The sequence below is a fragment of the Lipophrys pholis genome, assembly GCF_963383615.2.
Source record: "Lipophrys pholis genome assembly, chromosome: 6".
Taxonomy (NCBI): domain Eukaryota; kingdom Metazoa; phylum Chordata; class Actinopteri; order Blenniiformes; family Blenniidae; genus Lipophrys; species Lipophrys pholis.
Window position 1 is genome coordinate 9,070,088 of NC_137629.1, and position 17,005 is coordinate 9,087,092.

At 44.0% G+C, this 17,005-nt stretch overlaps 1 protein-coding gene across 2 annotated transcripts; it reads right to left on the reverse strand.

Annotated features, from left to right (window-relative positions):
- Positions 1-5,538: 5,538 nt before the first annotated feature.
- Positions 5,539-15,618, reverse strand: spon2b (spondin 2b, extracellular matrix protein). Of its 2 annotated transcripts, XM_080464951.1 has the most exons (7): positions 15,120-15,383; positions 14,414-14,541; positions 14,047-14,306; positions 13,697-13,920; positions 12,527-12,718; positions 11,669-11,855; positions 5,539-7,330 (listed from the first exon to the last, which is right to left on the reverse strand). In XM_080464951.1, coding segments are annotated over exons 2-7 (1,044 nt in total). In that variant the 5' UTR covers positions 14,416-14,541; positions 15,120-15,383; the 3' UTR covers positions 5,539-7,151. The 2 variants fall into 2 exon arrangements, with proteins under 2 accessions (XP_080321077.1, XP_080321076.1); XM_080464950.1 differs by lacking the exon at positions 14,414-14,541 and having other exon boundaries at positions 15,120-15,618.
- Positions 15,619-17,005: the final 1,387 nt, after the last annotated feature.

The window sequence follows — 17,005 nt, forward strand, 5'->3', positions numbered from 1 at the left end:
AACGACTCAGAGAGCGTCCAGCGAAGAACACTGAAGCGGCCGGCGGCCGTCCGAGTTGTTTTCTGTGACTCAGGTTAAACTTTCTCATTGTAAACAGCAGCGTCCAGCTCCTAATCAATCTCCTCCTCCTGTTCCTGACGGAGGAGCGTCTGTATCTCCTTAAAAGACCACGATGTTGTGTCGCGCGCTAACTTTTCAATAAACCCAGTTAACAAATCAACCAGTGAGCGCAAAACGCTGTATGTAAACAACAACGGAGGGTTTACGGCCGATGAAATAATTAAATATTGTGTTTTAAGTCCAGAGTGACGATCGTCACCCCCAATCAGCAGACGGCTGCATTGCAGCTCCTCCTCACAGACCCGTTCCTCGGTCCCCGGAACCTCAACGGAGGGGTAGCGGAAAATCGTAGCTGGCGGTCGCGGGTTCTTTCCGTACTATCCACAACTTTTCAGTCGGACTTTGCGAAAACCCGCCCCACCCCGCGACGATCCGCGACAGAAGGTCCGGTGGAACCGCGCCTTAAGTGTCCCAGCACTTAAGTGGCCTCAGATCTGGCAAATTGTTATTGTATTTACACCGCCAGGTCCCTTTTGTATTTCGTACGCAACCCCAGGCCCCTATAGTAAGTGCCCCAGCACGACAGGCAGGGCCTCCCAAATTTGGCACGCTTATCCAGACGGGCATAAAAAATAACATATGTAAAAAGTAACCTCCAGAGTGCCAAAATGGCTCTTTAGCGCCACCTAAAAACACTAAAACGGCCACCACGGCCCGTGGGAATGTCGCAGGGAGATCAGATGAAAACTCGTAGGTCTCATTGAGACCTACAAATCACACGCTCAAACCTTGGACCTAAATCCAACAGGAAGTCCGCAATTTTTCATCTCAAAATAAAATTTTTAACCAAAAAAGGCCTTCACGCAAACGCTATCTCCTCCTAGGGCGAAGGTCGCATCGGCTTAAAAATAGTATGATATTCCTCTCTCTCCCTGTCCTATCCCATGTACTTCTCCCCCCAACCGGTCAAGGCGGATGGCCGCCCTTCCAGAGTCTAGGGTCCGCCCCACGGTTTCTTCCTGAGTTCTTATGAGGGAGTTCTTATGAACCTTTCTTCCTGCAAGGGAGTTTTTCCTGGCCACTGTGGCTTGTTACATCTGCTTGCTTTGGAAGGGTTTAGTTGGGTTATGTTGTTCTCTATCATTGTAAGAGCGCTTTGAGATGTTTGTTGATGTGATTTAGCGCTTTACAAATAAAATTGAATTGAATTGAATTGAGAGAGGAGACTGTCCTCTTCAAAAATTTTGAACAGATTTCTTCGTTATTCAGCGGTTTCATTTTTATGAGCCCCCAAAGTTCCCATCATGCCTCCTCTCTCCTCTCATTCAAATACATGGGAAAACAAAAATTTCGCCTCAAAACCGCCGTGACAGAACAGTCCGAACAAATGTCGACTGTGGCTAAACTCTGACTCTGAGCCACAAAACGAGCAGATCTCAAGCGCCACAAGAACCTGCCAAACACGACGATGTAAAAAATGTAGGGAAAAATTCCATAAAACATGAACCTTTATGACGAGAGAGAACAATGCTGTCAGATTATTTTCACCCACGATTTCGAGCAAGATTTATCATTGAGTCTGATGGAGCAAAACCGTGCGGCTGCGTCAAACAGCACCTCTGTCTAAAGTTTATGTCTGATTGCTTCGAAACCCACACAGACTGAAAGACGACAGAAATTCCTCTCAAGAAATGAAATTTTTACCCAAATATGTTCCCGAAAACTATGCATTCAGAGGAGTTGTTTCCAAAATATTTTCAGAAAATCCGTCTCCTCACACTCTGTTCAGAGCTACTAATGGCAGGTGGTCACACCCTGCTGTGTAAACCGACACCCAGGATTGCGCAATAACTTCCGGAATGTTCCGTCAGTGTTGCGTAATCCACACCCAGGATTGCACAATACCATGACAGTCCTTGTCGATTGACCTTTTTCATGACAACCGGAAGTAGCGTCTCAAGGAGCTCGGTCACTTCCTGTTTGTGCCGGTCTCATTGAAAATGGACCTTATCTTTTCACCGACGCTCCTGAACTTGCCAGTGGAACCATTTTTTCCTTTTGTAATATCATTTAGTATATGACAATCTCCTTTGTATTTTTAGCAATTTAAGTAAAAATCTTAGCTCTCACAAATCTATCCCTCCATGTCCTACCAAATGGCTCACCTGTCCCTTTATTTATTTTAGAGCCGATATTGGTGATTTGTGAGTGATTGGGAATCGGCAAATCCAGCCGATCACCCCGCCGATCTAAAAAAATTTAAATAATTTAATGAAAGAAAAATACGATATGCAACAGCACACAGCAGACAGCAGCAGGTGGGCCGGTCTGCCGTTTTGGCCGCTTTGGGACGTTTGGGACGTTTGGGCCTCTTGCGCCTCCGCCTCCCTCCACTGGCAGCTTCTTCTTTTGCCGACGTACCTTGATGACGTAACACGTCCATGTACTCGGTCAGCAGTGTTGCCAGATTAAGTGATTTTCCGCCTACTTGGGCTATTTTCGTTTACGTCAGGCGGGGAAAAATACATTGGGCTGGTGATTAAAATTTGGGCTGCTTCCGGAGTTTTTAATATTGTGAAAACATCTCTCTCTCTCTCTCTCTCTCTCTCTTTAATAAAATAGCCTAAATAAATAAATACTTGAATATAGCTAAAATGATTTGATTCATCCACATATTAGCCAGCTGATCTGGCTTCCAGTGACTGTAAATAGTTCTTCAAGTTCTCGACATTGTTGAAGTTAATGGAAAGATGCTGATTCTACGTGAAGGTAAGATGACGTTTATGTCACATTATCTTATTTGCACTGGGACTGATTTTGGTAACTGTAGCCCACTTATTCTATGGCATAACTTTGCTCGTTGAATTAAAAACTCAATCAGCTGCTGTGCAGCCAGGTCGTTGTGCGTCTTTCCGCACCACAGGTGTGGAAAGCGGCGAGGAGAAAAAAAAGTGAAGGTAGAGAGGGAGGGGGGGAGATGCGCTCTGTATGTGTGTAATTTAGTTTTGTTTTAAATTGTTTTGCATGTAGTCCTCATACAGGTCATTTGTGAAGTAAATAACGAAATATATGACGCCTGCACGGCTTAAAAGTGCACATTTTTACGTGCAGTTGGCATTATTACTAATCAGGGCCTGGCGCTAGGATGCCACAGTTTCATTTTGCAGTTTGTGTAGCCTATGGTTTATTTACTGCGCTCTTCTTGGTTGCAATTTGCAAAAACCTATTTATCTATCATTTATATGTGGTTATTTGATGCAGATATGAAGCTCTGGATGTGTTTTCTTTTGCATGTGGTATGATTTTGCAGGTTTGCACGGGTGTTTGGCAACTTTGTGGTTTGGACTGGTTTTTATTGGAATGGGTGGGTTCTAAGACGTGACTGGGCTGGAAACTGTCAGTCTGATCTGGCAACACTGTCAGTCAGCGGTGTTTGAAAGATGGATAGAAAGAACAAGGTGGAGCAGAGAAGGTAAGAACAAAAAAGAGGAAAGTGCCTTTTCATTAAAACCAGTTCACTGTTAGAAACAACAAATGACGATGGAACGGGTAAGATGTTTAACTTTGTATAACTATCAAGTCAATGAATTCTGTGGCTTTGTGGTATATAACATGAAATTATATAATTTGAATAATAGTATGACGCAACACCACATAACTGGGAAACGTCTTGTTTTAGCTCCTCAGAAACCAGATCCAGCAGCACCAAGCAGGTAGGACTGATCTCAGGATAGATCATATTATTATATTCAATATAATGAAGAGTAGAATGGAGACCTGCTCCATATGGGAAATGCCCAGAGATGCTAGATGATTCAGCTCTACATTAATGAAACTGACCTGAACTTTGTAAAAAGGGGAGATTTGTGCTGATAATTTAGAGCATGAGGGGTTTGATCCCGTCACCTGGAAGGGACCGGTGAGCTGTTGTAACAGTATGTGAACAATCAAGCAGTACTTCCAATATATGAGAAGTTTCTCAACATCCATCCATCCATCCATCCATCCATCCATCCATCCATCCATCCATCCATTTTCTTCCACTTATCCGGGGCCGGGTCGTGGAGGCAGCAGTCTAAGCAGGGATGCCCAGACTTCCCTCGCCCCAGACACTTCCTCCAGCTCTTTCCCAAGGCATTCCCAGGCCAGCCGAGAGACATAGTCCCTCCAGCGTGTCCTAGGTCTGCCCCGAGGCCTCCTACCGGAGGGACATGCCCGGAACACCTCCTGTAGGAGGCGTCCAGGGGGAATCCTAAACAGATGGCCGAGCCTCAGCTGGCTCCTCTCGATGCGGAGGAGCAGCGGCTCTACTCCGAGCCCAGCCACCCTACGAAGGAAACTCATTTCAGCCACTTGTATCCAGAATCTCGTTCTTTCAGTCTTGACCCAAAGCTCATGACCATAGGTGAGGGTAGGAACGAAGATCGACTGATAAATCGAGAGCCTCGCCTTTTGGCTTCGCTCTTTCTTCACCACGATGGACCCGCCTGTCGATCTCACGCTCCATCTTCCCCCCACTCGTGAACAAGACCCCGAGATACTTGAACTCCTCCACTCGCTCAACAAGGGCTCTCCATCGACCTGACGGGGGCAAGCCACCTTTTTCCGGTCGAGAACCATGGCCTCGGATTTAGAGGTGCTGATCCTCATCCCAGTTGCTTTACACTCAGCTGCGAACCACACTAATTCACACTGAAGGTCCAGGTTTGATGAAGCCACCAGGACCACATCGTGTGCAAAAAGCAGAGACGAGATCCTGTGGTCCCCAACCCGGACCCTCTCAGGTCCCTGGCTGTGCCTAGAAATTCTGTCCATAAAAGTTATGAACAGAACCGGTGACAAAGGACAGCCCTGCCGGAGACCAACGTGCACTGGGAACAGGCCCGACTTCCTGCCGGCAATGCGAACCAAACTCCTGCTCCGGGTGTACAGGGACCGGACAGCCCTTAGCAAAGGGTCCCGGACTCCATACTCCCGGAGCACCCCCCACAGGACCTCCCGAGGGACACGGTCGAACGCTTTCTCCAGGTCCACAAAACACATGTGGACAGGTTGGACGAACTCCCATGAACCCTTGAGCACCCGGTGGAGAGTATAGAGCTGGTCCAGTGTTCCTTGACCAGGACGAAAACCACATTGTTCCTCTTGGATCCAAGGTTCGACTAACGGCCGGATCCTCCTCTCCAGTACCCTGGAATAGACTTTCCTGGGGAGGCTGAGGAGTGTGATCCCCCTGTAGTTGGAACACACCCTCTGATCTCCCTTCCTAAAAAGAGGGACCACCACCCCTGTCTGCCACTCCAGAGGCACTATCCCCAACCGCCACGCAATGTTGCGTTTCTCAACAGTACATTTCATTAAAAACAGACTCTTTGACCCAGAAGAAACGTGAGGCATTTATGCTCATGAGCACTGAGGAAGAAATCCTCATGTCTGTGGACAATGATATTGTCATAAACAAAGAGGCAGAGACCAGTGCACTGCTGAGGGTTTTTTAATGTTTTAGGGTCGGTCATGTTTCTTTGAAAAACAGATGATAGTGTTATGAGAAAGTTCCTTTTTTAATTCTATATTATGAATCTAATATTTTATGTTTTTTTATCAAGCATGGGCCGGTAATCTAAAACTAACCTGTTCAGTCAAGTCAGAGTTGAACTCGTGCTTTTCCTGATCGACTTTGCACTTTTTCACGCTGCAGCTCGTGTTGTTTCTTTATTTAATTTTGACTTACTTCGCGGGTCGTAAAAAATGAAATCCATGGACGTCCGAAGAGAGCGCACATTGACGTAATTACGTCAGATGCGCAAATACTCCGGCTCTGACTACGGTGTTCGAGCAGTTAGAGCAGTGCATTTTCCCCCCGACAAATTCCACTTTATTTCACGTTGATGTGCAGCTCATGGGCCGGTACGGGCCAGACAGTTGGCTCCCACGGGCCGCCTATTGAGGATTCCTGCTATACACCACCTCAGTTTTAAATTAAGCAACTTTTTCGTACAAGTCGGGGCAAATGTGTTAGAGCTTAGCAGAAGGCGTCCGCCGTGTTCACCATCCCAGGGTCTAATCAGGGAGATTTGGTGCAGATGCCAGGTGATGATTGTTTGTCTGTATAGCTGGACTCCTGAATCACCTGGCGCTGGATCGTTTGCACTGTTAGGGACACGCTGTCGTCATTAGCTCAGCGTCAGCTCTCTCAGTCACCCCTAAGCCTCATCTCCTACCAGCCAGCTGGTAATACGCTCCTCGCTTCCTGACACCACCTCAGCCATCCACCCACCGACACCAGCTCTGCTCCACGGATCCCTCCTCGACCCAACTCAGCTCTGCACCCGCTCAGCTCAGAGGATCACCCATCTCAGTTTGGATGCGATCTGAGAATCATTCAACTTGGCTCTGCTCCACTCCATTCAAAGATTTCAGCTGATTAAGCTTAATAAACACACTTGAACTTTTATATCTGTTTCATGGTTTGCTTCCTGCACCTGAACCTCAGAACTCGACCCGTAACACTAAAGACATATTTACACTTTATTGACATTTACAGAACACATACATACACTTTATTGGTACATTTTGAGTATTTCTTTTATTGTTTTGCCAAACAGCCTTCTCTGTTTTGAACTTGTATCACAATAATGATAAGGACTACAAAGAACTGTGTTCAGATTCCATACACTGTACACTACAGGTAAAATCCCTGTCAATAAATAGACCCTCTGTTTGTTCCTGTTGGACGACCATATTGCTCTTTTTTTTTCTTTTCAGAGGTTAAGTGTCACATATTTACAAATCCTCTACGAAGTGTCTTCAATCTGCCAGAACTGAATTGGTGTCTACTAACAGTTTTCTGCTAAACTACACCTCTGGAGCTCAGATCTATGTGAAGTGTTTATTCAGTACATCAGTCTTTTCCACTGAAAGGGGGGTGGCGGGCAGACGGGAGGCAGTAGAGTTCATCTCTTCAGAGACACGTATGAATACCTGGCAGACCTTTTGCTGTTGCCGGTCCGCCTCCTTCCCTTCATCCCCTTCCTGGCTTTCCTCTCCTTTTTCTCCTTCCTTTCCTTCCTCTCTCTCCTGTGCAGGCTTAGTCATAAGCAGTTGTCGGGGAAGCACTTCCTCTCTTCCTCCATCAGGGGGCAGGCTGCTCCATTGTTGGCAGGGTGCATTAGGATGTACCGGGTCCTGTGCTGCACACCTGAGTCTCCACACTTGCCTTTGCACAAGCCCCAGGGGGACCACACCGACACCTCGCAGTCCAGGGGGGTATCTGCACAGTTGGGGAGGGAGTGGGGTTTCAATTTGTTTATCATACAACAGGGAAATTTACTAGTCACAGCACCAAAAATGTTGGCGAAAGAATGAAAATATACAATAAACCCTACACAGGAAAAGACAAACACTGTACTATAAAACACAATCCATCTGTTTGTTGTTTTTAGTGTCATTGTTTTGTTTTTTGCCCCTTTTTTTGTCATGGAGGAGTCTGAAATAAAGATTGATCATTTTCAACAAAAACAGCTGGAACAACTTAATGGAATTCCTTCAATTGGTAACATCTAAATAAATCTAATTCTTTGAACTGAGTCTAATTTGTTATCTTAAGTTTGAAGAACTTGATTCATGTAGATATCAATTGAAGCAATTCAATTAAACTGATCCCATTATTTCCCACTTTTTCTTTTTTTGATTGTACAATAAACCAATTAATAACCAAGCAATTAATAGGAACATCTCAAAACTTTTTTTTAAAGGATTTCCATCAAATTTGCCAGACTAACTAGCATTTTTAATTTGGGGAAAGATCGAAATCATACATGGATCCAGGATCAACTTGATTGGCTGGCAGGTTATAGCAGGGGTGTCAAACACATTTTAAGAGCCAATTTTATCTTGAGTGAACCAGGCCGGCAAAATAGAGCCATAATGACCCTTAAATTTTTACTTTTAAGTATTTCTTTTTGCGGCAAAGAGTAAACATGATTAAAATTATTAACAAAAACAAACCATTACAACAGAAAGTGACTACAATCTTAACATAAAGCAAATTTTAATGTAACTTTCTGAAGCAAAATATAGTGAAATGTCTTGAAAACTTCTTTTTCAAGATTCAAAATATATAAGTGCACCTAGAGACGGAGTGGCTGGAAACTGAATTGTGCACCATTTGGATGCCGCCTTCTATTTATTTCTTGTGCAAATAGCAAAATAAATAGTTGCTTTTAATTATATCTTTGGGCTTGTCAATCCTAGTTTTTAAAGAAGACTGAAAAATCCATCTCTATCACTTTGTGACGGATCATTCTAACTGAACGAAACTAAAGGAATCATACTTCAGGGAAATTCCTTTTTCCACACTGACCCATCCTATTTCTGCTTTGGGTAGCCACAGCTGGGGAGCTGGGGGGGGGGGTCAAGGGTCATGCTGGAGGGAATCGAACCTGCAAACTGTCTCACCACTGAACTCATAGATATACATCGCAGGAGTCACTGTTAATCTGACTTCACCTTCAGAACGAAGCAACTTGAGCCGCGACACAGAGAAAACTAGTGTTTTAATCGCCCAATTCCCCATTGGAACTGTTGTGTTACATCACGCCGCTGGCGCCGACTCCCTCCACTTTACTCTCATCCAACACTGAACCCGCCCAAAACCCCCGGCCGGCCTTGCACAGCTGATCGACATCACAGTTGTCTGCTGGAGAGTAGAAAAGCAGAGCGAGGGGAGGCGGAGGACTAATCCAACATGTAGCTGAAGCTCAGGCTGATGGGTGACAACTTATATCGTCATTTGTTTCTTAATGGGAAAATAAAGGACAATGTAATTGAGTATGGGAGGGAAACCAAACTGACTTGCTGTAATTTGACATCAGTGTCATTTCGCTGAGTGGAAGTCTGAAGCAGGCGAGTTGTGACTTGGCTTCTCCTAAAAAGACCCGGCAGAGGCGATGGCCATGATGGACGGAGGGAAAGAAACAGATGGAGGGGCTGGATGGTGTGCTGGGAGCATGATAGGAAACCCGAACAGATTCTTGGCTGCCCGCTGTTTTTTGTTGACGCATCGCCATGGGAACGGGCCTGTAAAGGCCCCATGCATACTCCCTTTTGAATCCATAAGAACAAGAAGAAAATTCGGCAGTGACGTCAGCCAGCAGCAGAAAAAAAATGCTTTTTCGGCAGGACTGTTCATACTCCGATAAGAAGCTGCCGAACTCGCAGGCCACACCCCCTCGCAGCAGGCACAAGTCTGTGAAGCGGCGTTTAAACTTTTCAACTGCACAGTTTATTTCTGGCCTCCAGTGCTTTCAGAAATACATTTCTCTGAACTTTTTCAGTTATAAAAGAGTTTTTGTCCGAGCGCAATGTTGGTCCAGTTTTAACTAGAGGAGCTGACAGCTGTTCGTGATGCGTTCAGGTGCATCACGTCAGCCTACACTCCGACATTTTAACGAGCTGCGGCGCTCGTACAGTAGCGCTGTTACAAGCTAAATATGATTAAAATATTATCGATAGTCATGAGCGAACTAGAACACGCATGCGCAGCACACGGCAGTGCAGAAGTTTCGGCAGTGCGGCTCCTACATAGTTCGGCCAGGGTGGTTGGCACAGCCGAAACAAATTTGTTCGGCCAGAGGGAGCTGGCCGAAGGAAATGACGTCATTTTGTTCGACAGGACCCCGCACTGCCGAACTTTCATCTTGTTCTTATGGAGTATGAAGAGACCTTAAGTCTGCAATGCTGACTCAAGGCTTCACTGTCATCCTCAGCATCGAGGTGGACGGCTGCGACGTCAGCGTGTTTGTCCGATTGACACGATATCTGTTGTTTGTCATTTCAAAACTACCTCACCTCTCCAAACCTTATGTGGTGAGTTATAATTTCTCCCTCTGTGTCACATTGGACAAAATCAGTCCACAAATGGATCATTTGACCAATAAAGGAGTCTGAAACCTCCATGACAAAAACACGTTTTTATCCTTTTCCCAACAAATAAAATGTGTATCTTTTAAAATAAGGATAACACAGTTCTTAAAGCTGAATTGCTGTTTTGCATTATATGAAGTGTTGCATTTTTGTAGGTACTATTTTCACTGGCAAGACAATTTCTTTAGTAGTTTTAGTCATTTTAGCTATTTGGCCATATTTTCCAAACTGTAAGTCATATTTTTTTTATTGTCATGCCACATATTTAAGAAGCACCTTATATATCAAAAATGCATGTACATACCACTTGTAACCACTAGATGTCACTGTAAATTAACAGAATGCTGCTACAGTACTACAGAGAAACCTCCGTTAGTACCGTATTTGGCGGCGAGCAGAAAAAACTATCCTAAAAATAAAAAGGTCTACAACAGGATTTAAAGTAAAATTTCCAAGATAATCAATTAATGTGATTTATCTGTGTTTTCTCCTGTGAGTGAACCTTTTTTTTAACAAATGAGAATTACATCTGACTTTTAGTCTAGGATGTGTTGTAGCTACTTTGACTGTATAAGCCTTTTTGGCCCTTTCAATTACTCGCTCTTCTTAAGGAAGTGGGATTCGGAATTGTGAACATCCGAGCCCAATGCCCACTTGTCAAATGTCTTGTCCACCACTATCCTCTATTTCACCAATATTAGCTATTTTGTATTTCTCTCACTTTTTTCATGGTTTTAGCTGTTTTAGAGGTTTCAACAGAACTTTTTTATTGATGTATTTGGATTAAATCGTGTTCAACTTGCCAAGGCGTGCATTTAGAAAATTATTTACGACAATAACTGGAGAGAGGCACTATTGAACCATTCTTCACCTTTAAATTTGTCAACTTGAACTCTGAGACGGGAGTCATTTTGAAAGATGTGAGAATAGTGAGCTTCAGTGAGCCACATTGCTGGGCTACAGAACGCCTCCTCTACAGCCTTGTTCACTTTTCTTTCTGTTGCAATTTCTGCATTTTACTTTTTCCAAGACGACTTTGTATTCTTCCATGCCGCTGGTTTTTGTTTTTTTTCCCTCTTTGAATTATTCCCACTAGTCTGTGCAACAGGGAGCCTTTCGCAGTCTGAAAGCTCAAATTAAGTCAATCCACCTCACAGACTCTTGTTAAAACTCTTTCGTCTGTGCCCCATTTGGGGTCACGGCCCAAACATAATTCCTATATAGTTTTCTTTAAGTGGTCATTCCCTTTTTCCATCTGTCATATTTCAAGAATTCCTCTGGAAGCCAGATGTGGCCTTAGTACTTTCTGATGCTCTGCGTCTCCGCTGGCGTCTCTGGTTCTGGACTAATTGAGTTTGTGTGTGGCTTTTAATGTTTCCCAAATGCTTTCGCATGAGTCAGTAAAACACACAGTGCTTCTCTTCCCTTCAAGACTTCATATTTGAATTTGACTCAGGAGAAAGGATACTAGTCTTTGAGAGTGTGTGGTGTCACTTGATCAGTGTTGAGAGGCAGTTTGGGGCAGGAACCAGGAAGTACTAAAAGTGTGTAGGGTGGCTGTTGAGTCAGGGCAGTTTCCGAGAGATTTCTAACCTCTCCATGACCTTGAACTTTCTAAACCCAATATAGAAGATGTGATGCACACATGCAGCCTTGTTTTTCCACGTTAGTGCCATGGACTTACTTATGAGCGCCTCTTCGATCTCATTTCCTGTGGGCAGCTGGTTGGACTGTGTGGGCTCGAGGGGCAGGCTGATGATCTGATTCGTCTTCTTTATTTTGGTCAGCGTGACCTTGGCGATGGCCGGCAGGTGCTTCAGGCGGGGGTAGAAGAAGGAGTTGGCAGGGTGGCTGGGGAAGGAGGAGGTGATCTATGGAGGGGAAAATGGAAATCAGACGATTTCTTCTTGTTGCGTAACATGACAGTCTTTTTTTGTACGGACATTTGTTGATTTTGGTGCAAAGAGTGTGTTGAGATGACATAGAACAACAGGACTGTGTTTCACATTATGGCTTTTAAAGGAGTCACATTATGCAAAACTCCCTTTCTAAGGGTTTTCCAACAGTAATAATCGTCCCCAAACCTGGAATGATGCCCCTGAAGTAAAGAAAGTCTGTCCTCTCTCTCCTTGGCTTGTTTCAGTTTTTATAAAGTGTGTTGCTTCAACGAGCCAATCAGAAATCAAACCCTATATAGTGTCATCAGGGATTTAGCCAATCCCAATCAAGGAAGGCCCTCTCTGTGACCCTCCCACAATTAGACAGCTCTGCTTTGGCACATGGCACCACGAGAGGAAGTACTTTCTCCTCTTCCTAAGATGGGCATGTGTGGGCGGAGTTAGTCAAGCTCCCACAGACACAGCAGATTCTGAATGCAGCTCAAATGGTCCAATATTCAAATGGAGGAAAATCAATGAAAAGCTGGATTTGGGGCAATAAACATCAAATACAATGTTCTTGAACCAACAAGACCATGTGAAAGTGTTGAAAAGGTGGATAATATGAACCCTGTCAGCCCCTGTCACAAGTCAGCATGACGCACCTGTGTGATCTTGTCCTGCGGGATGGTCTCGAAGTTGGGAGAGGAGAAAGTGAACCCGCTGTCAGTGCCGGCATCATAAGGGAAGAGCTCCAGCGACACGCTCTCCTTCCAGCCATCGCCGTCACACAGGTCGATGCTGTCCATGCCCACGAACCAGTCCGGGCTGGGAACGAGACGCACCACGAATGACAACTGCAGATGGAGGAAGTGAAGCATGGGGAAGGAAAATGGGATTAATACGAAAATCAAATCAGCATGTATGGTCTCATCAACTCGTTTCTCCACACCTTCATGTTTACTCTCTTCATCTCCAAATACCCCATAAACAATTATCCCTTTATGTCACTTTATTCTCTCAGAACACACTGTGCTGTTGTTTTCAAGCAGATGAACATCTTCTCCGTCCAACTGGACATTTTTTTCTTAACTAACCCTGTCCTCTGTCCAAACCTAACAGTCTGCTCTGTTGTGTCTTACATTTTATTACCTGTCGAGAGACTGATCAGCAGGAAGCTCTGCTGAGTTTTATATAATTTGAAGACGTATGAGTTAAGTTTGTTCCATCAACAGTGTGTGGAAATAAAAAAAACAATACCCATTCTGGAACAGGTTTTATAAGAGTTTTGACAAATCTGCTCCATCAGCGCTGTTAAAAAAGCCAGCATTATTTTTACAAAGTGACTCTTCTTATTATGAACTGCAACCAGCTGTAAACTGCATCATTTAATGGCATGATTTGAAAAATTATTAGTGTTAGTATAGCCACAGTTTTGTTCTTAGTATTTTGGCTGTTACTACCAGTGCTTATAGAACATTTTATTCAGTTGTGTCATTAATAGCAAAATAATCAGAATGGCCATAACTTGAAGCAAAGGTACTTTGAGTGAGAGCATTGCTAATTTTGTTAAACTGAAGTGTTTCATAGTTAAATTGGCTTGTTACACACATTTAAACACCATATTTTCTGGACTACAGGCTAAACTTTTTTGTTACCTGTCTGGTCATGTTTGAGTTGTATTAAGAAGTGACTTATATATGAAAAGAAAATGTACACACCATCTGGGAACAGTAGATATCACTGTGATAACTTAATGCTGCTACGAGTACCACAAAAAAAAGACATTATTACTGTATTTTACTGCAAAACGTCTCCAAAAGGAAAAAACTTACATATGAGTGTCTGGCAAAGACCTCGAACTCGGTGTGCATCTGCCCCGTGCCTCCCATCACAGCAGGAGCAGAGAGGATCCCATAAACACTCTGGATGCGTTCGCCGGCCGTCTCCACTTCCTTCATGAGCGTCCAGGCCTCGCCCTTCTCTGCAAACTCCCTTACGCCGTTGCTGGCAAACTCATTACGCTGCCACATGTGGAAGTCGGAGCTGTGCGTCACGCCTGCAAGCAGAGAGGGGAAGGGATCAGATGTACTTGTTGCAGCAGGTGAAGGTTTGACATTCAGATTTATCTCTGCAAAGAGGTCATTTAACTCCAACGCTCTGGCTTTAAGACAGAAACACTCACCAATAAGGTTGGACCACTGCGCAGGAGGACGGTAGACGGGATACTGCTTGGGAAAGGCGGCCTGGGTCCACTTGCCAGAGAACGTCAGGCGGTACTGGGCCGTCTCAGAGGCCGTGCATATGGGGATGTCGGTAGGGACCGGCATGGAGTGGACGCCCTGGCCCATGGCCAACACGGTGATGACGAGGCGATAGAGACCCTCAGAGATGGAGGAGGAAGAGGTCTTCATGATGAAGGCAGATTGGGTCAGGATGGAGAACCTGAAACAGGTATATGACAGCAGATAAATAACATTTCTATCAGACTAAGTTTCACAGCTGTGTAATTTCCACACTTAATACTTCACCAAGCTTTCTGTTGCACTTACATTTAAGGGTTTCCTCACTCTTTCTGGGCACTTAAAAAAAACCTTCACCCACTCTTGCATTGGGATATTTGTCTCATTCATGACATTTCTCAATGCAGTCATCCTCTTTTTCTCAGATTCTGGACAAACTGTAACAAGGAGCATTCAAATTGTCTGCAAACGGAATGTTAACAAATCTGTGAGTCAGAGGACCATTTTGCACTGAAACTTTCCACACTGGTGTTTTCCACTGGGTGGACTCATAAAGAAAGTCGGCCGACCGGCATTAATTAAGACGGATGCAGATCGCTGATGGTATCATCCTCCAGGTGTTGAAGCAGCAGTTTGGCTATGAAGCTGCAGCCACTCTTCAATCTGTCTCTCCCTCCTCAGATGATTTGTGTCATTAAGATCAGTTGTTGGAGTCAAATGCTCGTCTGGTGTCTGATCTGATGCAGCCTCAATAAAGAAGCAGTCTGCTCAAAGCGTAACACAGTTCCAGTATACTGACTCGCCTGAAATCTACTTAATCTACATGACTGAGCTTAGAAACAGGAAGCCATTACTGCAAAATGCAGCATAAAATTTAGCACAAGTCTACAAAGTTCCTCTTTGAAGCAGCACGTAGCTCTGCATGCAAGCTGTGCAGCATCACGGATTGCCTCCATGGATTCCTGCAGACTGGTCAAGACCTCTGTGCACGAGGAGAGATGTGGACTCTACTCACCGGTGGGAGTTTGCTAAGGATTCCAGAAGAATGGAGCTGTGGCAGAAGAGTGGAGAGGAGGTGAGCAGAAGGGACGAGGAGAGCAGCGGTTGTGGCTGTCAGGACGAGTGACTGCGAGACTCCAAGCCGTCTCTCTTCTATTTATGTTTTTCGGTAGGTAGTCCCCCCCTTTCCCTCCTTTTTCACTCTACCCCCCACCTTTCTTCTTCTTCTTCTTCTTCACTGTGGCGCTCCACTCCCCTTGCATCACTCGATCTCTCAGCCTCTGTGTGTTTGGAGATGACTTTCCTGCCCCCTTCCTGCCCTTTGACTGCCCCGCCCCCCCTCTCCGTTCTGATTCATTGTTAATGCATCCAGCAGCTCTGGATGCACAGCCAGGGTTCCTCCGCAGGCCTGTAGGTGCACTCTCCTCTCATAGTGTGATGGCGAAGCTCTCTGTGTCTGGTGATATAATCAATGAGGCCGATACTTACTTCTATCTGCATGTGGCTTGGTCAGGGTCGACATGAGGGAGGCTATGCCGCTTATATCAGTGTCAATTTGCATAACAAGTTGAGGCAGCATCCAGCACACTGGCGAGAAATTACAAGCAGAAACGACGTCAGGGATCAGCAGAAAGCTCTCATCTGAACCATGGACTGTTGACGACACCCAGTAAGAGATTTTAAATGATGGACGCTTGATCGGTGCTTGTGTCAGTGAGTTACAGGGCGAACTGTGAATAAATTAATGATGCTCGCGGCTTTGCAGGTTCAATCATTTCACTCAAATATCAGAAATATGATAAAAAGAGGATTTTATTCTTCACTTGAGCTGTTTTAGCACCTCTGTACTCTATTGTACTATAAATATCTGAATGCTTTTGCTGTTAGCAGAATCTTTCTTTGCACACTTTCATGAAAAATTATTCCACTGTAGTGAACACCCCCAAATATCATGACTTGATGAACGCACAGGGATTTTTATGCTGTAATTTCCCTAAACTCTGGATTCAGTTGCTCCTCTACATTAAGTCAGATCATTATTTTCAATATTCAATTCCCATCTAAAAACCTACTTTTATTTTCTTTTGGGATTTAAAACCAAGATTGGGAAACATTATATTGCATTGCTGCTTCGGTTTTATTGGCTTTAATTGTGTTTCAGTCATTTATTTTTACTGTTGTTTTTTCATATTGTAGTGTCTTTCATGAATACGATGGAAAATACCTTAATGATCCTTATGTAAAGTTTGCTCTACAAATAAAACTGAAGTGAATTTAAAGTATTCGCGTTGTGAACTCTCATCACACCACCAGATAATTGAGTTGTAGGCTGATCTCTCATAAACAAAACCAGACAATTACACACAATATGAACATAGAAAGTATTTGTTCACTGCTCCCTTTTACAGGTAACCACATTAAATCTTTGTAGTTTTTACAAAATTGGAATTCAAATGGAAGTATTTCACACTCACAGCCAAAACTGAACGATAAGGATAGGATATTAATGTTAATTGTTAAAAAACAAAAAAAGCCTTGTTATCTACAAAAATCGTAAAAAGACATAACAGTTGCTGCAGTTAGGTTAAAGTGTAACACCTATGTGTGTACATTTCTTTCCACTTCAAAGCAAATTCAGTTACTGATGTAAATATTAGTATGTGGATGGAATTAATTAAATAGTCTGCTACACTAAACCCGTCTTATCCCTTAAATTATTGTTCTTCAGATGTAAACGTCTGTGTTGTAACAGGATAATCATCCATTCTAGTATTATTTAATACCGGAACCCCTAGATTGGTATGGAATCACAGAAGTGCCAAAATTAAAAGGAAATAAATGTGGAAATATAAAGAGAATCAATAATACAAAAAATATATAAAGGTCATCATGTTCGTTTTC

Coding starts and splice junctions, on each gene's coding strand:
- spon2b (XM_080464951.1), bottom strand. Junction 13,921..14,046: donor GCAGTGGTCCAACCTTATTG/GTGAGTGTTTCT, acceptor CTCTGCTTGCAG/GCGTGACGCACAGCTCCGAC. Junction 7,331..11,668: donor GATCGAAGAGGCGCTCATAA/GTAAGTCCATGG, acceptor CCAACTGTGCAG/ATACCCCCCTGGACTGCGAG.